The 25,729-nt window shown below is 37.8% G+C and overlaps 1 protein-coding gene across 1 annotated transcript in view; it reads left to right on the top strand.

Annotated features, from left to right (window-relative positions):
• Window positions 1-546: 546 nt before the first annotated feature.
• LOC104400596 (breast carcinoma-amplified sequence 3-like) overlaps window positions 547-25,729 on the top strand; it is a gene marked incomplete at its 3' end in the record, with an annotated part of 53,213 nt that continues 28,030 nt past the window's right edge. The window contains exons 1-5 of the mRNA XM_010018394.1: window positions 547-631; window positions 3,384-3,438; window positions 5,397-5,472; window positions 7,426-7,532; window positions 16,964-17,045. Coding sequence (XP_010016696.1) covers window positions 561-631; window positions 3,384-3,438; window positions 5,397-5,472; window positions 7,426-7,532; window positions 16,964-17,045 — 391 coding nt within the window. The remainder of the gene's footprint in view (window positions 632-3,383; window positions 3,439-5,396; window positions 5,473-7,425; window positions 7,533-16,963; window positions 17,046-25,729) is intronic.

Below are 25,729 nucleotides of genomic sequence, written 5' to 3'. Positions count from 1 at the left end.
AGAACAGAAGCGTGAAAGAAAACTTGAAGATGACACAAAAAGCTGACATGGAAAAGTAGTAGAATGTGTTCCATTACGCTTTTTGTGTTAGCTTCAATGTGACCCATTGCACATTGTCAAGACTACAACAGACTGTAATTATGATTGTGATTATTTTATACAATTATTTTCTAAGACAACAGCTTATTAGTCTTAAATGATGGTGCTGTAACTCTTGGTTATTAGCAAATACTGGTACCACTGTAGTTAATGTACAGTTTGAAGAAAATTTTCCACTTTATCATGCAGATCTGTATTGGTTTTGCTTTCACATGCATTGCAGGAGCTCTAGTGATTGAGATACTGAAATCAGAAGTGATTTGCTTGTGGTTTATTTTGTGTTTCGTTTTAAAGCGCTGTAAAGCGGCATGTAGCGACATACAGGTTGGTATATGTTGTCTCTTTCCTCAAGAGGTTTTTACCATCTTGAGGATTATGTCAAGAACCAATATAATTGATAATCTTGCTACAAATTGTTATTAAAAAGCAGTGTGTTTCGTCCAGGTATCTGTGGAGAAACAATGGCGACAGAGTCCCCGCGCCGCCCCAGCCGCTGCACTGGAGGAGTGGTGGTTCGCCCACAAGCTGTCACGTAAGCACCTCCTAGAAGAGTAGCCCTTGTTTGAAATTGATTTTCTTTTCTGGTAGAAGAAGACCTTAGCCTGAATTCTCTTTCAAAGCCAGCTGTGAGGGCTTGTGTTGATCGTGTGGTTTCGTTGTATTGTATATTTTCCAATAAAATAAACTGATGTTGTATTCCTGTGTCCTAGGACTGTGCAGGTCAAACTGTCTCTCTAAACGGGATACTTTTCACTTACACACCAAAACCTGCAAAGTTGTGCATTTTAAAAATGAAGATATTACAATGTTTTGGGGTTTTTTTACACAATTTTACTTGCTGTACAAACACCTCTCTTCCTGTAGATCAGTGATTGCAAACTTCTTCCTTAGGCTAGGAGGAACATCTTCCTTTCTTGTTCTTTCTGATCATGCCTTGTCACAGGGGTGGATGTATTAAAACACACAAGCCTGTCATTAAAGTCGTTTAGTAAATAGAATTGTGGATTCTAATTTTTATTTGCTTTTAGTTGAGAGAACAAAGCCAAGAGCAAAATAAGAAGCTGCCTCTCTTCAGTCAGAGTGTATAAGAGACCATGTTTTTGCTTGGGCATCCTTTATTTTCATTGTCTTCACATGAAAATACTTTCATGGCAAAAGAGCTTAGTAAGACAGTCCAGATTTATGGTCTTGTCTCTGTCTGTTAAAGGATTCTTGTAGCAGTTTTTCTTTTGTCCTGGGGATGTTTATACTGCAGCACCATATTGAAATGTTCACTTGTACCATCAGTTTCAGCAGCTGCTAGTTTGCCCGGGAGAGGGCTGTGTATTTCGACATCAAGATTCACTTTATTTTTACTAGAAACTGATTGTGGTAACACAGAAAGTTGTGTTAGAGCCATGTGATAGAAGCAGCTTTTATTTTGAATGTTGTGGAACTCCTCAACAAAGGTGTTTCTGTTTGTATTGAACGTTTCTTCAAAATACACTTTTAAAAAAATATAATACTAGAAAACCACTGTAAGAATGAAATTACCTGTTCTTTTGGTTTATTAAATACGGTGGCTTGTGTTTGAGGTGTATGTTTTTACCTCAGAATTTTCAGTCTTTCCAATGAGAGCTTGTGTATGCGGAGCAGCATTCTGCTGCTTATCTTAAGCTCCTAAAGTCTTACTAAGGGAAGATGCACTTTTTGTGGTAGGTTTTATTGTTGTTTTGGTTGGTTTTAAGCACTTTAAAGATACTTTCCTGGAAGTTTCTCAGCTTCAGGAGAGATTTAGAGTACATATACTGAATAAAACGTTTCCTGAACATCAGCTTGGTTTCAAGATGTACTTGGGGGGAGGAAAAAAGTTATTTCCTGAGCTGAAGAATGAAGACAGTATGACTCTTGCTGGTAGGCATTTGCATGAGAACTTCAAACACTGTTTAATACCATACCTGTAGACGAGTGTTACTGCTGGGTAATAAAGGGCTCTCAAGGTGTACAAAGACAGTTTTGGTGACCTACATAAATCAAAGAAGAATCAGCACTAGAAATCACAGCTCATTTATAAGGCCTCAGCGTAAAGCAGTAAAACATGCTTTGATGCAGTAATCCTTGGATTTTTGAACAAAAATGAGTTTTGTCTTGAGTTAGACTAAGCTTTCTAAAATAGAAAACTTTGTTTTAGAAGAGTAATCAACCAGTTTAGCTGATCCAGCTGTTGCAGCATTTGACTTGAGGTATCCCCTTTATTGCTTTGTATAGGACAGAGTACTTAATTCTTGAATACTAAACACCAGTTTTTATTAAAAGAATATTGCACAGCACAGTTTCAGAGAGCATGAAGAAAGCATATGTACCTTTGGACATCAAGACTGGAGATTTCCTGGTTTATGTTTTTACTTTGTTGCTATGACAAATCTTGAGTTAGCACAGAAAAAAATACTACCAATAGGAAAAATCAATTGTGGGGCTGCCAAAGCTGTTGTCTAAAGAGTTTGGGGTTTTTAAATGGTCTCAGACTTGATGAAGTTAGTTCTTGTTGCAAGCATGTTTCACTATTGCTCGCTACAGAAAGCACAAACTTGTTGCATAGTTTCGACACCCTCTGTCTGATAGTCAATCCCCCTTGTACTGCTCAGCAGTTACACAAGAGACTGACTGCTCTTGTAGGGATAAGCTTATAAAAGCATTAGTTTAAATCTACCACAACAAATGTATCTTGCACTAGATGCTCCTCTAAATCATTGCTGCTAATGAACTTCCAAGAAGGAGTAAGCTTCCCAAGCTATAAAATCTTATCTGAAAATACCTCTCCTTACTATTCTTAGTTAGGGTTTTGTTCCATCTCCTGTCCCCAAGTGCTACCATTTATTTCAGCATCATACATAACGCTTACGAGGCCTTAAAGTTTACTTGCCCCACAAGAACTTCAGCCCTTCGCTTAAGTCTTCATGTTGTAATAGCCAAATCAAGTAGAAAAATAAGGAAGACTGATTTCCAAATGCCTGTTGTACTTCAGTCAGCCACTCGGATGTGGAGAACATGGTTTCTTTCTTGCCTCTTGTTTTATACATCCTCCCCAAGCAGTTATTTCATGAACAGGTATCACAGAGCTTTTTACACACCTTCAGGCCCTATTTATATTATCAGCGTTTGGCAGTATATGAAGTAACTGCATTGCATCCTTTTTCCTTTGCTCTAAAGATTATCCATGTTTTCTCTGGTGATATGTCTTATGTAATATATTCATGACCGCTTTGGGTTTCAGTGGTAGCTGAAATTCTCCTTCTGTTTTCAAGGGAACAGTCGTACATGGAAAGTGTTGTTACGTTTCTTCAAGATGTTGTGCCTCAGGTATGTGAAGATCTTTCAGAGTATTTTTTGGGTGTACAAAGCAGTTGAAGTGTGTGTCAGGGGGACCAGAATATTGAAAAACAAAAGCCAAATTTTGTAGGTTTTTTGAATGTGAATCTTGAGACCAGTTTTTGAAGGTGTAGACCATCTGAAGATTGGGCTGACGGATCTGCTCTGATGGGTGATAATTCAAATGAAAATCTTAGCTATGTAGAAGTTAAAGAATTGCAATATAAATAGCAGGAAGAAGATTGCAGCCTTCTCCTGCGATAATTTTGGTGATGGAGTAGTTGGTGAGGGGAGAGACTGGGAGTAATACTTGCTCCTCCTCCTACAAATATGTTTTCTTCTGGGTTGTAGTTGGAAACTTACGTATGAAGTGCAGCTGGGTTGGTGCTAGAGCAGCCTGGTAGGCACCCTGTATCACCTCAGCGTTTATCACTGGCTGAAAAGGAGGAAGTTTCCTTTGCCTCCTTTATTCTCTCTTTTTTTTGGTCTTGTTATCTTAAATTGCCTCAGAGTGTCCTGGCTTCTGTGGAACTGTGGAGCTCTGCCGAACCCATCATTCCCCAGCGTGATGAGTTCTGTAAAACAGGAGTCCTCACTCTGCTTTGTTCAATTTAATTTAATTTTATTTTTAATTTCTGGGCTCTTCCTCTGTAGAGAATAGCACTGATGCTCTTGGTCATAGTTCTCACAGGTAGCAGCAGCATGAAACTGGACTAGTCACTTGTGTATCATCCATGGGCCTCTTGGTAGCAGAGAGAAACTAGTTTTGTTTTGTTATTCTTTGGGAAAGCTGTAGTCTGTAGTGGAGAAGTGCTGCAGCTAATTGTAGCTTCAGGAAACTGTCTTGGTTTTTGGTTAGTCATGAATATCCTCAGTAGTAATACAAAAAAAATTCCCCTCACTGATACAAATTTGTGAAATGCATTTTGGACTCATGGTCAAAATTAAAAATAGTCAAACTTTCATTTTAAAGTTTGCTGCATTCCACACATGCCCCTGTTTTTTCCCATCTGTAGTTAAAGGATACAGTCTGTGTTTTATTTTACAAATCAGTTTGCCTGGGAAGCATGGAATGTGATTTGTTTTGAAAAGTAATACCCACACTTATTTTTTAAATTTGTATTTTTAGTTCATGTTATTGCTTTTCTGGCATGTATAAAGTGATTATATAAGCTCTTTTCATATTTAATCCAAAATACTGCACAGTATTTTGGTATAATTAATTTGGAAACCATGGTATTTCTTCTGTAGCTCACGTTCTTACTACCGCAGCTCCTCCTGAGAACTATAAAACCTGCAATTTAGAAACATTTCAAGTCTCCTTCGAAGTTTCTTTTTGTATTGCATCTTTTTGTGGGAATCTGTACAACCCAGAGCTGAGACATGGATCCGTTCTACTGGAATTGCAGTTTATTCTCTTTTAAATGGCTATATTAAAGATGTTGCAAATATAAGTAAAACATGTCAGTAAAATATAAACTATGTAGTAAACGTCTCTCTCTTTCCTCAATCTTTTTTACGGAGTTTTAAAGTGGATTAAAGAGAATTTTAAAAGTAAAAATGCCTCACATGAGAACCTCTAACACTGCCTTTAGAAGCAGTGTGTAACTATTAAAGGTAAAGGTTGTAGGAGCCGCTGTGTTTTAGCTTGACTAAATTGCTGTAAGTTGCATGGCATTTCTAACCTGCTCCAGAAGACTTATTGTTATACATGTCTTGTCATTTCCACATTAGTAAGTGATGTTACGCTTGTTGAGTTACATTTAGTCTGGTTTATGTTGATCATAGAATCATTCATCTTTGAAGCAAAACCTCCCAGGAATACTAGTGGCAATAAGATACATGTATCTCTGTTTTTCTTTTTTAACTTATATTTTCTCTGTGGTCTACAGAGGGAGAAAAAAGGATATTAAACTTTTCTTATTTCAACCTTTTTGGTTTTTGTCCAGGCATACAGTGGAACCCCACCAGCAGAAGAAAAGGAGAAGATAATTTGGGTCAGATTTGAAAATACAGATTTAAATGGTATGGCTTCATTTTCTCTCACTTATTTTTGTGGTATTTAGGTCTATGTACAATAATTTCGGTCAGCTTTATCAATAAGCTTTGTTGACTCAAAATTATTTCATTTCACTGTTCTCGACGGACTAAATTCTCAGTGAATAACTGCACTTTTGTTCATTATCTACCAAATAGAACATATAGATCTTCTGGTTTCATCTAAAGGCAGATTAACTCTTGCTTAGGAAGAGGGGTAAATAAGAAATAAGTCTATTTTAGTCTAAAACAAAGCATAGAACTGAATTTATTTAATCTACTGATTGATTTCAAAGCCACATTATCTAACTGTGAAACCAGTCCAGGCCCCAGATACATTTTCAGTGGTGTAATAGAATTTAGAGTAACCTAGAAAGGAAGAGCAGTTGAGTAAATGGAGCAGCAGATTCCATGACATCTTTCAGGGAAATAATAGAGCAAAGCCACAAAATATTAGAATCATGGAATAGTTTGGGTTGGAAAGGACCTTAAGATCATCTAGTTCCAACCCCCCTGCCATGAGCAGGGACACTGTATTCCTAGCATGTAACTTGTTTATCACTTCCAGTGTATCTTAATGAATCATCAGCAAAGACTTTGTGCAGAAGACAGGTCTGCAACCTTTTTAAGAGAAAATAGTGATTGCTACAAGCTTTTGCTGAGAGTATCAAGTAGATCCCTGCTTAACATGGGAGCTGTTTTACCTGTCTGTCCCAGTGAGCTTTTTCTGAATAAGGAAGTAAGGGACTGAATGGGAGGTGGTTGAATGCTGCTATCGGGTAGTTACTTCTGGGATTAATTGATGAACTATGGGACCTGCCTTCTGGAGAATGCTGGATTGAAGTCTTCCAGCAAATTGCTGTTTCTCATCTACCATCTTATTTTCCTGTCTAGAGCAATATGGTAAAGGCTCATTCTGGTCTCAGAGGAAGTAATAGCACCATGGCTAGAGCTGTGATGGGGAATTTTCGGCCTTTCCAAGAAGTTAATAGGGAAGATAATATGTTTTCTAGCTGTTGAAATGGCACAGAGGCTGGCAGTTCATAAATTCACAGTTGTAAGAACTAGAAAAGACCTGTCAACCTGGACATTGCCTTATGTCCAGTCTTGGGCTGGTTGAGGTTTGTTTGTGGGCTTGTTTTCCTTATATGTTTGGGTTAAAAAAAATCTCAGGCATTCCCTCTTCAGGTTCTTTCCTACAGTGCAACAAACACTCTTCAGAATATTCTTCAGAATCCTTCATATTCTGTTTAAATTTACTTTTATGCATCCTAATCTGATGGGGCCTGAATATATCCTCTTTCACCATCCTAAATATTTACTCTCTTGTTTTGATGCTCATGTGCTTGCAGTGAGCTTCTGTTCATTCTGTCATGGTTGAAAATGTAGTTTTAGAGAGCTTTACTCAAGAAAAGCTTAATATCTGTGACTGTGATGATTATGTCCTGTAGTACTTTTCTCCCTGGGGATTTTCTTCTTTTTTTAAGGTTGATGTAACGATTAATTATATAGTATCTAGAAATAGTTTTGCTCAGTCTTTGAATTTGTAATTTCTGTATTTGTTCATGTTTATTTTGTTGGTCCTTTGCAAATTTTGCTGTATTTGAAAAGCTTTGCCATGTTTTATTAATCATTGAAGAAGGAATAACAGAAGATTTTTGGGTATTATTTAGTGACAGCCCGTAATGTCATCCAGAATATTTTTCTCCATTTAAGATTTTAATACTCTCTAGCCTCTTTGTGAAACTTTAACAAATGTTGTGTTTGCCTAAAAGAATATCCTTCAGTATAGTTTCTGCATACAATTTGAAACCATCTTGCTTGCTTTTACTTAATGACACCAGAAACATGCATTGAGAAAACACCATCTAGTATAACGGACATCAGCCATAGTTGATTCTAACCTAATAATAATGGCTTTGATATTTAAACCCAATTTAGATACATCAAGGAATATGGAATTCCATGAAATACACAGCACCGGGAATGAACCACCGTTACTGCTAATGATTGGGTACAGTGATGGAATGCAAGTCTGGAGCATACCTGTAAGTGCAGAGTTCTGTGCCAGAGGCTTTTGTGTTTGTAATGTTCTGTTACTACTTTAACATTTTACTTCTAATTTTTCCTATCAAAGTAGAAAGATCCAACATTTACCATCGATGTCATACGGTTTGTTTACAATATGCTTATCTTAAGATTAATACTGAGCATCGATCAAACACTTGACTTCACTTAGCTTCAGATTTGAGGGCTTCCTACAAATTATTTCTGTTAAGTGAATTTTCAGAGTCTAAATGAGAGTAGTTCTTGACATCATGGAATAGTTTGTATCCCAGAAAGGACAGAAATCTTTTTAACCTACGGAAAGAAAAAAGGGTGGAAAAGTATGAAAAGAGTTTGTTTGTTCCCTTAATGCGAGTGTGACAGTATTAACAGTATTTTACAATCACATGTTTGTCATGTACATGATTTGCAATTTTAATTTTATTAAAGCCTGTGTGTGCATATGGGTTTGATTTCATGCTGTCATACACAGAACCTGCAGTTTGTGTTGCAGAGTGGTTTATGAGCACATGGTCTTAATTTGGGGAATTTCTCCCAAATTTCTTGAAACTACAGAAGAAAGTTTAATACAGCAGGTTATAAAAGTCTTATAAGCAATTTTTAATTTTTTTTTTTTTTTAACACCTTGTCTTTCAAAATAAGGTAGAGAGTATGAAGTTCTTTCCCTTGTGAAATACTTTGGTTTTGTAAGAAATGTGTATATTTTTTTAGAACTCTTTAGTTAGCTATGTAGGATGTGTTTATGTACCAGTAGCTCAGTTGTAATAGAGAATAATGTGAACTTGTACATCAAAAGTTAAGTTAAATTGAGTTTCACTGAGTGTGGGAGAACTGGCTTTTCCCCTCTTGATTGCACGTTGTTAGCTGGAAATGAAGAATAAGAAAAAAAGCTGTTGAGCTTTTGCATTTGAAGGAGGGTTTAGAAGTGGAGTAAGTATTCAGTAACTTCTTACTAAAATTTAGGAGCTTTAACCAAAATTTAGGAACATTTTAACCAGAATGTAAGAAATTTTATCTGCTTGTATGTCCTGAGAAACTGTATCTAATTGTAACTTTGGTGGCTTTATTTTTACTGGAGCAAAGCGTATCTTTGGATCAGTTCCGTATTTTGTCTCCTTAGAGCAGAAACGTGTATGAGGCTGCAAAGCTCACTTGGTCACTCATCGTTTTCTTTTTAAATCTGCCTTTACCCTGGGCTTTGAATGACACTGAATACTAAGCATGGCTTTACAGTATGTGATTGGCTTTGCACGCTGTTTTGAAGCCTGCTCAGTTTTGCGTGAGTGTACAAATCGGGTGGTTCAAGTGGTTCAGGAAGTCTTTGCTTTGTTCTTGGACGTGTATTACAGAAAACAAACATTAGGTGTCACTAAGACACTGAGCTAAGAGAGGCGATACTACTGCAGTAGCACCAGCAGTTACAGCACAAGTTGATCCATTAGTTAAGATACTGTGAGTAGTCACATTGCCTTAAGCTAAAGAATTTTTATAAACCAGCTTACTTTATCCTGCTCAAATGTTCTTATCCAATGGAACGCATGTTTTGTGAGAAACATATGGAAGTGCGTTGTGCTGACATGGGGCTTGTCCTGGCCATGCTGTGATAAGAGCAGCCTTGTGTCTAGATTGCTTTTTCCTCTGTGTGTGTGTAACACACCCTTGCTCTGTGGTTAGGTGAGAGTTCTGTGTGTCCCTCCTAAGTGGCTTTCTGTGTCCAAATGGAAGTGTCTCTGTCAGAGCTATCTGTATCAATGCCCACGAGAAATGCTCTGTCGGATGGGATCTTACATGTATAAAGAAAGCAAGAATGAAAGAGAGCTTCAGTTCTTTGGTACGGGAGCGGATTACCTCGGTGTAACCTGTTCTGCATTAACTGTCTGCATTTAGGCTTGTACCCCATGGTTCAGTGCAGTAAACATGAAATTATTTGATGGAGATGACTAACAATGAATTAAACTACTTTGGTTTTCCTAGCTTATGTGTGCTTACCGATACTGTCAGCCAGGTAGTACAAGGTAGCTTATACATGTTCCCAGAGGGAAAGAACTGTTTGGGTTTGTAGGAGGGCTTTTTTCTTTTTCTTTCTTTTTTTCTCTCCTTGTATTTGATGTTACCTCCTTTTTTAGTAGGAAAATACAGTTTTTTTCTCGCCCCCCCCCCCCCGGTGCGTTTCACTTCTTCATGATTCTCGGCTTGTGATAGTGTTGAATACTTGAGGGAAAATAAGACAAATGAAATTGCAGAGCACTTTCTCTTAGTGTGCTTCATTTTTTTGCAGAGGTATTTTTAGTGAGTGGGGGGAAGTCGAGTGAAATGATAAACAATGCCAAAAGTGGGGATATTTTACCATCTATCTTAACAATGTCAATGTAGAGATACTACATCACATTTTCAGCCCTTCATTTGTATAGTCTGTGAAATTCTGAGGCTGCATACAGAGAGGTACAGCTTTGATCTGAGCAATTTGTATGTATAATTTCAGTGTTGGGATGGCTCCTTTGTAAGTAAGATAGTCCTGGAGAGTTTCTCAGCATCGTCTTTAACATCAATTTTAAGTATCTTTTCAGAGCAGGATTTATACATGCAGCAAACCTGGGTGGAATGTAACTTGGTTTGGGATTTTTTTTCATGTTGTTGTTTTTCCATCTCATTTTTTTGCTGACTTAGTCTGAGTAAAATAAAATCTGGCAATTACGTGGCCGACTTAATATTTAGAGTTTATTTGGCAACACTTTTTTTGTGTCCTTTGGTATTATACAGACCTTTCTGCTTGATCTGGCTGCGTATTTAGCTTGTAATTAAGCAACGTTATTCCAGTTAAGAATAAAAAAACCTCACATCTCTCTAGGTTAAAAACCTTTTAATCTGAAAAAGCAACAATTTGACATTTATGTGAAAACCCACTCAGTAAGGCTATTATCTCTAGCATTGTGCTTTTTATTCGTACAATTGAACCTCTATTCAGCACTTAATAAAGTAATGCGTTGCAGGCAGTCCAGTTTGTGTCTGAGTGATTATGAAGTGTTTATGACAGCTTCTAAGCTGACACTCTCCGTAATGGTGTTACATTGACTTCTAAACACCTTTGCAGTCTGCCTCCAGGAGTGTGTGTCTCTTTGCAGTCTGAGTGGTTTCACATTAACATCTCCTTGGAGTAAGATCTTTGACTACAGAAGTGTTACTTGCAAATGGAAGATACTGTTAGGGCTGCTTCAAAGGACTGGAATAATGTTTGGACTGCTGGGTACTGAGGTTTTGAAGTGCAGTGTCTAAATCTGTATTGCATAAGAAGCAGAAGGTGTCCATCCAAATGACTTTTCTTTGATCTTTGTTTTGAAATGGGGGTGGGAAGGTTAAAAGTGTTCTTAAAATATGCCTCGCTAAGTGGGGAGAAAGCTGGGAATATACAAAAGTATGGCTAGAAGTTCCTATTTGATAATTGTGCAGTGTAGTTCTGTGTTTTAGTTGGAATTTGTTTTTCCCTTGCTCCCAGTTTCATGTTTCAAATACAGTTGGAACTGGTTTCTGCCTAATGTGGTTTCCAAGTATCTGTTCTAGATGTTCCTGTTGAGGGAAATGCATGTTGGCTGGTTTTGTGGCAGATAATTTTTTGTTTCATTGTACGCTGGAAGTTTCAGAAGTAGAAAAATCATCTTAATTTAATGTTTCGTATTACAATTAAAAAAGAACGATCAAGTTTGACTTGAATAAAGTAGGAACTACCAAAGGCAACTTTTAATAACAAATGCAGATGTATATTTAGCAAAAAAATACTTAGAGGCTGTGGTAAAATGAAACCGCCACAGACTGATGGGGTGCATCAGCCCATATGGAAGGTAACTTCCATGTGGAGACCTCTGGAATGCAGAGTACTCACTGGGCAAGGATGGCATCACACACTGCCGTTTCTCCACTGCCAGACCTTACATTTCTTTAAATGCTGCTGTCAAGTAATACTTTTTAAGTTGTTAAAAACTGCAGTTGTACAGCAGATGGTATGTGTATGTGCATGTATAGATGGATGTATATGGTAAGACAGACATGCCAGTTCCATTTTGTTTTCTCAACTATTCATCAAAAGCCCTGTCTGCTGGGGTTTTTCAATGTGGTCATCTTTGTAGTTCTTTCTCCTTTGTAATTCCTTTTCATTTTAGTGCTGGGAAAAGGACTATTCATTTACACACAGTAAGCTGCAATCCAGACCTCCTCCTGATGGAGGGTACCACTGTTAATGCTTGTATTAGCCACTTGGAAGAACTTAACCTAGTAACTCTGAAAAATGTCCAAGGACTTTACAAAACATCTATGCAAATAATTTTCTGAGGCTTTGGGTTTTTTACATGGAAGATGCAGGTGCTGTGCAAGAAATGTACTGGTTTTACACTCATTAAGTGGCTGCAGAACTGTTGGAAGCTTGTTGTATTTATTAATTTTACTCAGATCATACCCTGTACCAGTTGGAAAAGTAGCTTGTGCCACAACTTTGCAAAAGGCTGTGGTGAGAGGTATCAGAAGAATCCAAACGGCATTTCATGTAGCTCTCCTTGGATGGGGTCAAAGATAAGATGAAGACTCATGAAGGGTGTTAGTACCCGTATTCTACCTCCTTCCAGCATTCTCTGTGTCATTCTTGTCTTTGTGTAGAAATGATTAAAACCAATGCAGAACTGTCCCCTAACTTAGAGTTTTATAGGGAGCCTGCAGCCTCATCATGCTAAAACTCCTCTAAATGTATGGCAAAGTGAGACTGTTGAAGAAATTGTACTACCTCCTTCCAGCATTCTCTGTGTCATTCTTGTCTTTGTGTAGAAATGATTAAAACCAATGCAGAACTGTCCCCTAACTTAGAGTTTTATAGGGAGCCTGCAGCCTCATCATGCTAAAACTCTAAATGTATGGCAAAGTGAGACTGTTGAGGAAATTGTAACCAAAACCATTTCTAAGCTGTCACTGCTTTTTAAATTCACTTAGAGTTGTCATAATTTTAAGTGCTCGGTGCAGTTTCATACTTAATTCAGTCACTAGAGTAGACTGTAACATTCTTCTAGCATTTATATTCTTATAACCTCTAGACAATTAGAGATTTTTCTTTTTTAATGAAAAAGCAGACTGAATTTCTAAACTAAAGTGATAAAATTTGCCCCTTTACTTACAGTGCCTCCTTCTCCTCTCAGTAGCAAGAGTCTGGTAGTAGTCTTTAACCCAATATGATTATATCACACAGTGCTTTGTGGCAGGATCTGTCAGTTGCTTATTATCATAACATCATATCATGGTATCTATATCATAATTAAAATGTAAATCAGAATATTATGAAAACCTACCTCCTGATATCTTCCCAGTGCTCTGTGACAGCTTTTTAGTATAAAAGCAGTTTCCATTCATACAATTGCGTGGTAGTTTAAGCATTGCATTTTGAGCTCAATTTTGCTTCAGTTTGGTGTATGTTTGAGTTCTTTTTTTTTTTTATCCCCCATGTGAAACCCATTTTCTATGGTTGGAAACTATTAGTTACCCTTAGTGTGAACAAAACTCCCTTTGTTCGTTATTTTTTGTGGGTGCAAACTGGTATGCTCCAAACAATAAAACTCTGTCATCAAAAATTAACCAGCGCTCCAGAGTTCTGCTCTGTCATGTTTTAAGCAGTAGCTCAAGTAATCTAAGTGGAGGAGAGAGCTCCTCTTCATTTTCAATCTGGCATTATTGGAAGAGAGTGATGAAGACTTCATTGGGGGCCAGGTTTCTGAATCGGCGTGTTCTTTGCTTGCAGCCTTCCATGTAGGTCTGGCGCTTGTGGTTTGATACGAGGCGCTGGGAAAGCTGAAGTGTTCTATCAGACCAGCTTGGAGCCGTCATTTTGGATTCCCTCTTTCATAGAACGAGTACCTGAAGCTGCTTTTATAGCTTAATATTCAATTCTTGAAACCTGTTTGGAAATATTCTTGGCTTTTGGAATGGGAAAGAAAAACTTTTAAGAGCTTTGAAAGCTGCCACAGGGACTTGCTACTTCCCTGGATTAAATCCAAAATGGCAGCCACAGCCTAGTTTCTTCACAGGTGCTTTTTGAAGAATTTAGAGCTCTGTTTTCAATTCATAAAGTCTATTTATATTTTGTCTGTGCTTATGAGACTGTGTAGCTCAGGGGACTGGTAATGGGATGTGGAGCCTTTTACTTCTACTTGCCAGCCCACATCTCACCCAAGCTGGCAGTGATGAAGTTGTTAGCCATTTAGCGGTGGGGCTGCGCTTCTCTTAAATGTAGTTCCTTGTCCCACTTTAGTTCCTAGTGGAATAAGTGTCCCATTCACAGAAAAGATTGGCTTTCTATGTTGGCTGTCTCAGGAGTGAGATAAGACTTGAACTGGCACAAAGATCAGGCTATATAATCTCTCTACCCTGAAGATGGTGCTTTCAGTCAGACTTGATACGTGTGGCCTCAGCAATGGCAATAAAGTTTTATGTCGTACATAGATAAATGAAGGGCATTAGCATTAACCACAGTTAATTCAGAATTTTATAAGACTGCAAATAGCAGTAGCTTCCACGGGTGGTAGTGTTTTAAAAGAAGTTAATTACAAGTCAAAGAAAATCTTGAACTCTAAAGCTCTAATGTATTTTTTCAATGCCAAGCAAACCAGAGGAACAGCCAAGCTCTTACTAATTCATGGCATACAACAAAGTCCAATGCCTTCTGTGATTTCCTGTTTCTGTTAATGGTTGGGTGGCATCTTGTATTTTCATTACAAAGTCAGCAGTGGGGTTATGTTTTAAGATTAGCTCTTTTTTGTCTCCCAGGAATCAGCAACTGCAAAGTACGTGAGCTCTGCAGATGGCTGAAGTTATCTGAATGTTTTGTTGCTTATTTCTTAGTTCTAAAAAGTTTCCCCTTTCCTGGGGAAAAAAGAAATCCTACAGAGGCTGAGAGGAAAGGACCTCTTACACTAGAGCACTGGACATGACAGTGGTCTCAAAACAAGAGCTAGCTACCTATAATCTTTATCACTGTCAGGTCCTCTGACTTTGGTTAGTCCATTTAAAGTTTCTTTCTGTAATTTCCCCCTAGTATAAAATGATAAAATAGATACCTTTCAAATGATTAATGAATAAAAAGTAAAGCATTTTATGCACAAAAATGAGCTGGTCTGGGATTTTCATGTTAGGTGCTGAAGTACCAATAAATGTCATTTGTATTTGTATGTTTTTGGCATTTCTTTGAAAATCTCAACTTTAAGCTTTACCAGGTCTGGGCATCACAGGCTAAATAAACATGCTCTCTGGAGTTCAGTATATTTAAGAGCAGAAACTGAGTTAAGAAGGCTTGGACTTCTTAGCGTATCTTAGGTTTGGGACTGTAACTTCATTGGAAGTAGATTAGAGTTAGAGCTGATGAGCTGGCATAGTTAAAAAGTAGAAGGTGGTGACTGAATTGGGTTGGATTATTTTATGTGAATCATTTCTTCCATACTTTTGTTATGCTAGTTCTTTTCCTTCTTGTTTTCATTCATAGCCCTTGAGGTGTGTACAATGTGAAGCAGCATTTACATGATTTGGGGGAAAAATATTTAATTGCCAATAATAATAGTTCCAAAGCCTTATATTTTTATTTCTTCTCCATTTCCTTCTTTCCTTTTTTTCCTATGAAAAGAGCTGGGAGCTGGTGTGCTTCGATGGATAGAAAACATGCTGCTGCCTTAATCTTTTTTTCATCCCTTTGTTTGTGTCTCTGATTTCTTTCATTTCTGCTTAGCTGTGCTCTACTTTTTTCCAAGCTGTCTTTTCTGCATGCAGGTGTTTTTGTCCATGTGGGTTTTTTTTTCCACACTGCGCTCCAAATGCATCATCAGTTACAATCAGCAAATCTTTACTGAGTTGATTTCTGATCATCATGCTTTTGTCTGGGATAGAATCTTGGTCAGCAACCTCTTCAGAGCAGAGGCCTCTGTCTGTCCCTGAGGGAGAATCAAAATTGTTTTGCAAAAGCTGAAGTACTACAATGTTGTGTGTTGTTCAGATGATGCTGCTAGCTGGAAGAGGAGAATCTGCTGTGATTGGAACGTCCGCCTAATAAACTAAGAGCAGGGCAGACTTAGGGATTAATTCTCATATTGATTGCAGTTTAAAAATGTTGTGTCTGTCAGGAATAATTCTGAGCCCATCATTAACAGTAATCTTGATTCATACCAGTGTGGAATGCTAGCTGTCTGCAACTCTATCCCTACACTTGTGTAGCTTGAATGTTTTCCAGGTGGAATGTGGAAAATCAGTAGTTTACTACATTCTGTGTTTGCTTACAGTGCACAGAAGGATGGGCTACCTCTGTGGTAAACAGTGTTTTCAGAGTGATCCTATGAAAGATTTGTGCTTCAGTGGAGTATGTTTCATTCTGCCCGTGTTATCTAAAGCAGTGATACTATATAATGAGGCTTGGGTTAAGACTGAAAGTAAGGTACGAGTCAGAAGTACTACGCTTCAGGTTTTTTTTGGTCAAACAGTAGTAGGATTTTAACTTTTTGAACGTGTTAGCTGAAGTGCAGAAAGAAATGGGAGCAACCATAAAATGGCATTTGAAAAAGTTAACTTCCATTTAGTTTATTGGTTCATAAGAACCTTGTTCCAAATTCTATTCTCTTCTGATATTGTAAACTGCTTGTTTGGCAAAACTTTATGCCAAGATTTTGGCCATGATCTTAGTCTCATTACATCTGTTTTAAGTTGTTACTTATTTGGAAATTATCTTCATAATGTTTGCTATTTTCCCAGTTTGACATTCCATATCGGATCCATTACCAGGCAGCTATGAAAATGCATTCTGACTGACCATTTACAGGAAGTCTGGAAATTCTTCTTAACTTCTGGTTTAATCTTTTCAAGGTTGCCATTAGTGACAAACCTAATTAGTTTAACCCCCCTCTATTTTTAAACATAAGTTTTACACCTAAAGGATAGGGAATGTACCACTGTATCAGATTCTCTCATCTTTACACCAGCGTTTGCCTCTCCTGATCACTGGTTAGTTTGCATTTTTCTTTGAATCATGTACTATGCAGAATAAATGCTTGTCTTTGATTCCTTGAATTCTTGTGCATTTTAGTCAGCAATCAACTTCAAGTCTTGTTTCTTCTAAAACGTGTAGTTATTAATAGTTGACAGTGCTAGAAACTCATTCACACAGTCTGAGGCACGTGTTGTTAGAGGCAGGCATCTTTGTTGCTGTAACTGTGTATATTCTGTGTATATTCCCACTTACAGAAATTGTGGATGGTTGGTTAGAAAGCCAAATTCTGTTCTTACCTACCTGTCATGTAATTTCTTTCTACCTACTTTCTTACATACTAAATGTGTGTGTGTATATATATATATATAATTGTATGTATTTTTTATGTTGTATGGTCACAGTGCTTGTGTTTTGCAGATCAGTGGTGAAGCTCAAGAACTCTTTTCTGTCCGCCATGGTCCGGTTCGAGCTGCACGGATCTTACCAGCTCCCCAGATCAGTAAGTATACGTTTATACGGTTTAGAATTAAACATATCTTTTTTTTTTTACAGATCTTTGTCCAGATCATTGCTATAACCTGATGTGTAGATTTTCCCATTAATTTTAAACCATCACCTTCATAACAGCTTTCTACAAGTATTAGTTACTTCTTTTTTCTCCTACTCTGTAATCCAGTGCTTTCTCCTTTTTCATCTTCACATTTTAGCTTTGATGCTGCTTCCTTTGTAGTTTAGAGGGTATCTAGGTCTGTCTGTGCTCAGAGATCAGTCCAGAGATGTTAATGTTTCTATTTGGAAACATTATTGATATTTCATTGCTATAAAATAATATTGAAATTACTTTTTTTTTTTTTAATAGCAACGTGGTGGGTGATAGCAGCAGATCTAGAAATTATTAACATTTATTCAGATCTCCTGTTACAGTTTGTTGTAAAGTCTATTCATAATGTGATGCCCTTAAACTCTTCAGGAGGATAGTATGCCTTTGTTACGCTTTCAGGAGCTGAAACAATGTATGTTAAACAATGATCCAAGTAATGCAGTTTGTACAAGGAGAAAATGTCCTTTTCTGATTATTTTAATGCTTTATTTAGGAAGAAAATGCCAAGTATTTTCTAAACTGTGAAATGAGCTCAGTAGTTTACTCATGCATGCACTAAGTTTAGCAGTTGCAGTGAGGTTTTTAAAAAAGGCTGCTTTTCCACTCCAGTAAAGGTAATGAGAGAATGGAATTTGGGGCTTGGGGGGGTACTGGCTTCTTATTTATGTGAAACTTCTGCTTAATTTGTGTAAACTTTATTCAAACAGTTTGAGCTTTTTAGTGGTTGAACTTTTATCACCATCCTTTGCGTTCTGATAGACACCCCCTCTCTTCAGTGCGGTTTTATCAAGTTCTAAGACAAGCTGCTTAGTATTTGAACTGGATTGTTTCAGAGCTTCTGAGCTAACCCCTGGAAGAGCTTGCTGCAAAATGTAAGCAGCTGTGCATAAACAGGCAAATCCCTTAAAAAAATGACACTGTTCAATTTAAACACAAAATCTAATTGTAGACTTGTTGAAGGCCTGAGATCTGTTGGTGTCCCGGCTCCTTTTTGGTTTCAGCAACGTTTAGCTTATCTACTCTCCCTGTAACTTCAAGTGGGCAAGCTCTTGTGTACAGCTGCGAGTAGCATTTCCACTTTAAATTGGTTGGCATGTTTTACGTTGTGATTGAAATGTATGACCAAGGTTCTTTGGTATTATGCTGGATTCCAAATTTTAGTAGTAGATTATGAATTCATTGGTGAACTCAGAAAATACAGCCTAAAATCTCATTGTTTAAATTATGAGAAACGTAGTAAATCATAATAATCTGCAGTGTTTCAAAGAAAGTAAATGCAGAAAGTTAAAGGTTAAATGACACATTATATATTGGCTCAATAATTTCCTGAGCAGAGGCATATGAGAAGTATATGTGGCTCTGTAACTGTATCGTAGGTTGAAATAACTTAAAGCAAAGTACTTTGCAAGCATATTGTTCCTTTTACTCTGTTTATGGGAACATGGCATAATTCCTGATGAGCTATGGGGTTTTTTGCTATTACGTGTGTCATTAAGTAATGGATGTCTATGCCCCTTCCTCTCTCAAAGGGAAAAAGGGAGAAAGAGAAGTGTATATGGAAATGAAAATGAAGTAAATTAATCGAAGAATCTATAAGTTCTGATTTCTTTCTGATAGTAAAATAGTGCCTTCTGATTTTTCAGTCTAGTAAGTTTCACTGCTTATGAACTCCTTCAAGCAGTTACTGTCTGTTTCTAAATTGCATATTTTTAGCATCTGACAGTGATAGTTGTTACATTAGAAAACTATTCAAATTAGCTCATATTAAATTAAGCCAAACCTTTTAAAAACATGTTTTGATCTCTTTTTACATGGCTTGGTTTAAATAAATCTTCGATTAAAAGTACATGAATGTATCATTGACCAGTATCTGGAATCAGATAAAAGTCGAGCTGTAATAAGAGGCCGTAGATAACTAACACATGAGCTTTAATGATTCTGAACAAAATAAAAGGAATTTGTAAAGGAGAAGCTGATTACCATCAGTAGGCTCAAACACTATTTTACTGTAAAGCTGTAAAAAGGGAATTATTGAAAATAGGACTCTCTTGGTGGATGGATTTGGCACGTTCCTAGAAACAGATCTTAGTTTGTGATAAGAAGCTCATTCCCAGGTGTGAAAGGAAAGCTCATGGTTTTAACTTGGTGACTTTGCAGTAGCAGAACTTAATAGTTTGTCAACTGTTTTGTTAAAATACTATAGTCCTTTGATGTTAGCTCCTCTGCTGCATCATGTGCTTCATAGCATAATAAAGCATTGTTTCGAAAGAGGTATTTCATACAGGCTTATTTCATGCAGGCTTATTGCAAGGGAGACCTTCTCAAATCTGATTTAGCAGGTTATAAGTGGCCCTAGTAACAGGGATGTGGTGCAGTATCAGGAGCTGGCCTTGCACACTGCCAGCTCGGATCTGGTGAGGTTTATTGGTTCAGGCTCTGTGCCATGCTAGAGCAGTGAAATGGCTCCTGGAACTGTTCTGACCTGGCAGCTGTATTGCAATGTTCGGGCAGGGTTTTGTCTGAGCTAACAAACCAGGCAAGACCTGGCCTGGCCCAGCACTGCAGCACTTTGTTGTCTCTGTGTCTGTGGCACCGTTGGTCTGCAGCCTGGGTAAGATGTCCAGAAGAATGGAGTGATTTCTGTAAATAACACCGAAAAATGTAGACATGAACTCTGTTCTCTGGACAGAGAATATCTACTGTTGCCTTCAGTGGTAGATATGACTTTGATTATTTTCTACAGCTTGCAATATAAATGGCCTTTTTGGAGACTGAAGGTTTACACTGTGACCAAATTTTGAGCTTATGAGAGGAGATACCAAATATGAGAACAGTTCTGTCTGGACACTGTCAGTCATAGAAATAAGAATACTAAATCCTGGCACTTTGTGTGCCACATGCTCTATTACCGGCTGAGCTAGCTGGTTGGCGCAGCTTTTAACTTGCTTAGTTCTTCACTTTCAGATCCATATGCTGTGATGGAGTTTAGTACTGCTTTAGATGTATACAGGAGCCTGGTTTGCTGGGCTCTGGATTTTTGTCTTTTCAGGCAAAACAAGCAGACAGAGTTGTCTCTGAAGACAAATGAAGACTTTGTGGTTATTAGAAGGCAGAAAATATTGATTAGTAGATACAAATCAAAGCTGGAACTCTGCCAGTTGGATTTAGCTACTGTTCTCTGTGAAGAGGAAACCAGGGTTGGTAACATCATCGTAGTTAGTGGGAGAACAAGCAAAAATCAGGGTGGATTAGCTTCCTCCTCCATTTTATATGATTCAGGTTTGTGGTATCCTCACTACTACTCCAGTTCTGTGTATTGGGCTTCATCTCACACAACACCTAATGGCTCTACTTGGCCATTCTAAGCTAATTACTCATATTCTTTGTTCAACATGTTTTCTAGTTTTTCACCACTCCGTCTAGATGGTGTTTTCACATTTTTCTGGCTGTGTGAATACAAACTTGTAGAATTGAAATGATCCTGAGTTGGAGTTCTGTATAGTATGAAGTATTCCATCTTGGATATTCCTACATTTCTCTTGGGTGTTTTCTCTTGATTAGCATCCCTGTGATATTTATAGAAACATTCAAAATAGTACTTAGTTGGGTTTTCTGTAGTACTTGTGTGTTCTTTGGCCTATGAAGTCACTAATAAAAAAAGACTCAGAACTCTTGTATCTTTGTGTTTTGACTTCATTTTGAGGTCTCTTTCTTCTGGAATCAGTGCTAAGGAGACAATACATTTACTTCAGTTAGCTTTGCTATTCTTTTTCCTACAAAATCAGTATTACTCTTTCTGAAATGAGTCAGTATGCAGCCTCCCACTTTTTATTACTTATCCCAGGTCATTTTACAAAACCCTGTCCAAATACCTGCTTTTTGCCTTGTGCTATCCCATTTATTAAGGCAGGCTTGCATAGTTTAAAAGTTGATCAGGAAACTGGGCCGCAGGAATAGCATTGTGTGTGGTAATTCATGGTTAAAGGGGACATGATGACAGGCTTGTGTGTTGAAGTTTAGATCAGTCATTGTCTGTAAAACCTATTTCCATGTCTCAGCATTATGAAAATAAATTCCTCAAGTGAACTGAATTAATTTATTGCCATTTTCTTGATTATGCTGCTTGCAGAAAAGATGATATAATAGTCCTGCATCTCTCAATGAATTTGACTGCTTAGTCATATTGACTGATAGGGGAAGAAGAGCAAATAAGAAAGGAAATAAAGGAGAGAAATCAGAGGTACTGTGTTTAAAACTACGAAGACCCAAAGGAACCTTATGGATGAAGGGGTGAAAACTAGAATTAAGATGAAAAGCTAAAATTAATCAGGACACAGAAGTTTTGCACTTGAAAATCTACAGCTGTTGAAAGTTTAGATTTTGCAGCAGATTGATCTCTGTACTCTGCTGCTTACATCTCTGATGTTGGTAAAGTAAAACTGGAACCTCAAAAGCTGACTCAGCTTTATGTGCAGGTATACTTAAAAGAACTATAATATTTAGGTTACTTTCTAAAGGAAGGCAGATGTGTGTTTTGTATATGTTCAACCACTTGGGTGGCTTTAGTGGTTTGAAGTCCCTGAAGGCCAAAATAATTGCATAGTCTGTGTAGCAGAACTAGCCCTACAAGCTGAACAGGCAGTAGCAGTTGGTAGCTTGGTTTGGATTGGTGTAAGTGGGTCGTGCAGGTGTGCACTTCACTTGGGTATTTTGTAAGGTTGTGTGGGTTGTTGTGGTATAATGAATGTTAATGTGTATGGATTATAGAAATTACAGAATGGAATTCTCAAGCATAGCAAGCAAGCATTTTATAGATGATACAGGGAAGAATTTCAGAGCATGACATTTAACAGTATTAATTTCTTTGAAGGTATGTGGACTGACCTGTATGCCACCATTGCAGTTCTGGCCACGCTACATCAATGCTTTAGACCAATACACCTTAAACTTAGACTGATGTGTCTCTTGAGGATTTTTGTTCATACAAGATTCAAGAAAAATGAAATATTTCTAGCTGTCCTCCATTAACGTGTGACTCTAGAAACATTGATCTCTAGTAAAGGTTTCAAGGTCATCTTTTAGTTTTTTTTTCATGTAGAAACTACATATTTATTAGAGAATAAAACTATGGTGCTCTGCAAAAGAAAAACTAACTTTCTATAGACATTATAGCTCTGTGTCTGACAGAACTGCCAAGACAATGTTCTCCTGCCACCATTGCTTCTTGCAACATTGCTGTCTTATCTCAGAAATGGGAGGGTGGGATGGGCTGAGGAAGCACTAGATATGAAAATCACCTGGCATTGAAGGGGGTTCTAGGGCGATAACTTTTGGAGGATGTGAGAAACAGGCATGATGATTTAGGTGCTGGAGAGGGACTTTGAAACATGACGCATCTGGGTGATGCTTGGAGTTAAAGGAGATGGAATCAGATGATGCTCACGGTCTAGAACATCAGCCCTGAAGGAGGACCTGGAGTTCTGGGGTGAGGACAGCAGTGGCAGCATCACTGATCAGATGTGATATTGAGTAATGCAGTTAGAGCTTATCTGTGCAGGAAAAAAGAGCATTTAGAGATGCTACCCTGAAGCTGAGGCGAATTCACACACTATTTTTAGGACTGACATGAGCCTCTTTGCGTCTGTTTCAAGTAGCACATATGCTTTTCCGCATTTGTGTTCAGTAAAAAGCAGAAACAAAATGGTAGCGATGAAGAAATGTTAAGAAAGGTTCCCCATCCCCCCAAAAAAGGATAAAAATAAAAAACAAAATAAGGAGTGGAAACCGTACATAGCGAATGCCAGCCTGTGGCCTGATGTGCTTCCAGGTACTGGTTGGCTACCACACTCTTGTGGGGCAGGACCACAAATGCAACACAATTTGAATTAACAGAAATAAGAGGGGTTTAGTTGAACGGGAGATGCACTGTTATTAAACGGCTGTGATGGAACTTGATCAGTGGAATTACATACCAGACAAATACGGTGCATATATGCTATTGCCAAATAGGTCAGAATTTGACACTTGCACAGTGCATTTCTTACTCAAGGGAAGTGAGGGTACTTTGTGTAGTTTTGAGCAGTTTTTGAGCTCCTGTGGAAATGACTGGGGTTTCAGTTTTGCTCTTCAGAAAGGTGTGCTGCTGCTGTTACTATTATTATTGGCATTATTGAGAGGCCTTAGGAGGCACAGGAGATAGCTATTCACAGTTCCATCAGAAGTACAGTACATAAGCTGCTTTGAGCTTATGTGTGGATAACCTTTTGACTCCATAAAGTTCTACATGTTGATTTGTATGAAATTTCATTTAGCCACAGATATTTTTTTTTTCAATTTTAAGCAATTTAACTGAAGTTAGTTTTGTTGTTGGTTTTTTTTAAAGAGCGTGTATCATTTAGCTAAATGGAGCTGTAGATAAGGTGGTGCCTTGTTGGCAGCGAGGGCATTTTTCATTACTTTAATTGTGTGATTTGTCAGGATTTTCAGCTTTTCAAAAATGCTGTAGTGTTATATGACAGAATTAAAAGGATTTAGAATAAAAGGAGTTTAAGAAAAAGACTTTGCAACAGGATTTCAATACTTTATGTAGTTGAGGGATTTAGCTGGCTGTTTTTCATTTCAATCATCCTGCTGCACTCTGTTAAACACTGGATGTGGAGCCAGGTGTGTGCAGTGTTACTGCACATCACACATGCAAATAAACACAATTTTACAAATGAAAATTAATCCACCATAACCTGGGAGATTAAACCCCACCGCAGAACTGGAGAGGGTTGCGGACTCCATTAAGCATTGCAGAGAACAACACATGTTGCTTTTTGCAATCTCATGAATGAGGCTGCTATTAACCTGATTTAATGCCCTGCAGAGTCCTCAAAATAATGATCCTTTTCTACAGTATCAATATTTACATTCTGAGAGTATATATTTGAAGTAGAAAATGGATTTTTTTGAAATGAGGCCCTCGGTCATTACAAGCTGAAATCAGAAGTTTAAGCACCTCTTGTACAAATCTTGCAAATCTGCATTGTAGGTATTAAAAACAGGCATTCCTTTTGTGCAGTTGTTTCCCTGTACTCTCCACCACCTTTCTTCCCCTTGTTCCCCCTTCCTAGTCATTAGACTTGGAACTAGACTATAAAGAAACATCTGAAATCATGTCTCTAATATATCCTGGTTAAAAAAAAAGAAAATAAACTGTTGTTAAATACTTAAGGTATAATCCTGGCTCCGCTTAAATCAATGTCAGAACTCCTGGTAGTCAGCATTTCACCCTTAATGCTGAGGGACTAGCTAAGTGAACAGAAACAAATGGAGTTCATCTGTTACTTGTATTGAAGAAAACAAATTGGTTGCCAGGTTCTTAAGAAGACTGTGTGTTTCATTTATCAGTTCACAGGTCAGTACATACAGTACAGGTGTGACTCATAAAAGACCTTGAAATAATAGGAATAGAAGGAAAATACATTTGGCTGGTTTAGGTTACTTGTAAAGCTATTGTTGATGCTGAAGTTATTGATGGGACCCATTCGACTTTATAAATACCCAAATGTGTAGGAGGGAAGATTTCTCCTTGTATGGATGAGAGCACTGAACAGTTTTTGTTACAAATTAATTGCATGTACCAGAGTTATTAATAATTAACAGAGTCTGTTATGTGAAAATGTATATTGTTAATTGTTGTGCCTTTCTGAAGAATTGATTTAGTGCAGTACGCCCATATTTGTGAATTGAGTTTTGAACACACTGTATCACTAATATTCTTTATAGATCAAAGGGTCTGGTGTATAATGGAGGAAAAAAAATACAGTTTCATTATTCACCATACACATGAATACCTATAGATAGATAATTAAAAAGGCAAAGGTTGAAAGAAAATAGGAAAGGCTGAAGGAAAATGAGTAGTGGTGGTGGTGGTTGTTATTCTGTTATTTATATTGGGTAGAAGCAAACCCTGGAATTTAGTAAAACATTATTCACGAGTTGAGGTTTTTTTTTTTTTTTTTTTTACTCAGTTTTATTTCTATTAGGTAGCAATAACACAAAGTTTTCAAAACTTTTAACCCCCTCTTCTTAAGAAGTGTGGTGTATTTAGCAGTTTGGAGGCTCTGACAGAAGGTGTGACTGCAGTTTGGGAAGGCGGAGGGCTGGTTTTCATTGTCTGCTTTGGTGGCGGCGTGCACGGATCCATGGCAGGCAGAACTGTCTCAGCCCCTCGATTAGTGCAGAGGACAAGCCCATGCCAAACGCTGCTGCAGGCTATGCTGGTGTTACCTGGTGAAGCTGATCTGAAAAGTAGATGGGATTTGGCATTAGAGCTGTGCTTTCACTTTGAAATTCGCTGGAAATTACTTTCTTAAAGGCGCACGGATCCATGGCAGGCAGAACTGTCTCAGCCCCTCGATTAGTGCAGAGGACAAGCCCATGCCAAACGCTGCTGCAGGCTATGCTGGTGTTACCTGGTGAAGCTGATCTGAAAAGTAGATGGGATTTGGCATTAGAGCTGTGCTTTCACTTTGAGTGAACAGCAGGCATAGCCTGCGTCTTGCTGGAAATTACTTTCTTAAAGGCTTAAATCTTTT

This window comes from Nestor notabilis, unplaced genomic scaffold (genome assembly GCF_000696875.1).
Source record: "Nestor notabilis isolate BGI_N333 unplaced genomic scaffold, ASM69687v1 scaffold30547, whole genome shotgun sequence".
Classification (NCBI taxonomy): domain Eukaryota; kingdom Metazoa; phylum Chordata; class Aves; order Psittaciformes; family Psittacidae; genus Nestor; species Nestor notabilis.
Note: the sequence above shows the minus strand (reverse complement) of the source record. Positions and strands in the feature narration are given on the sequence as shown.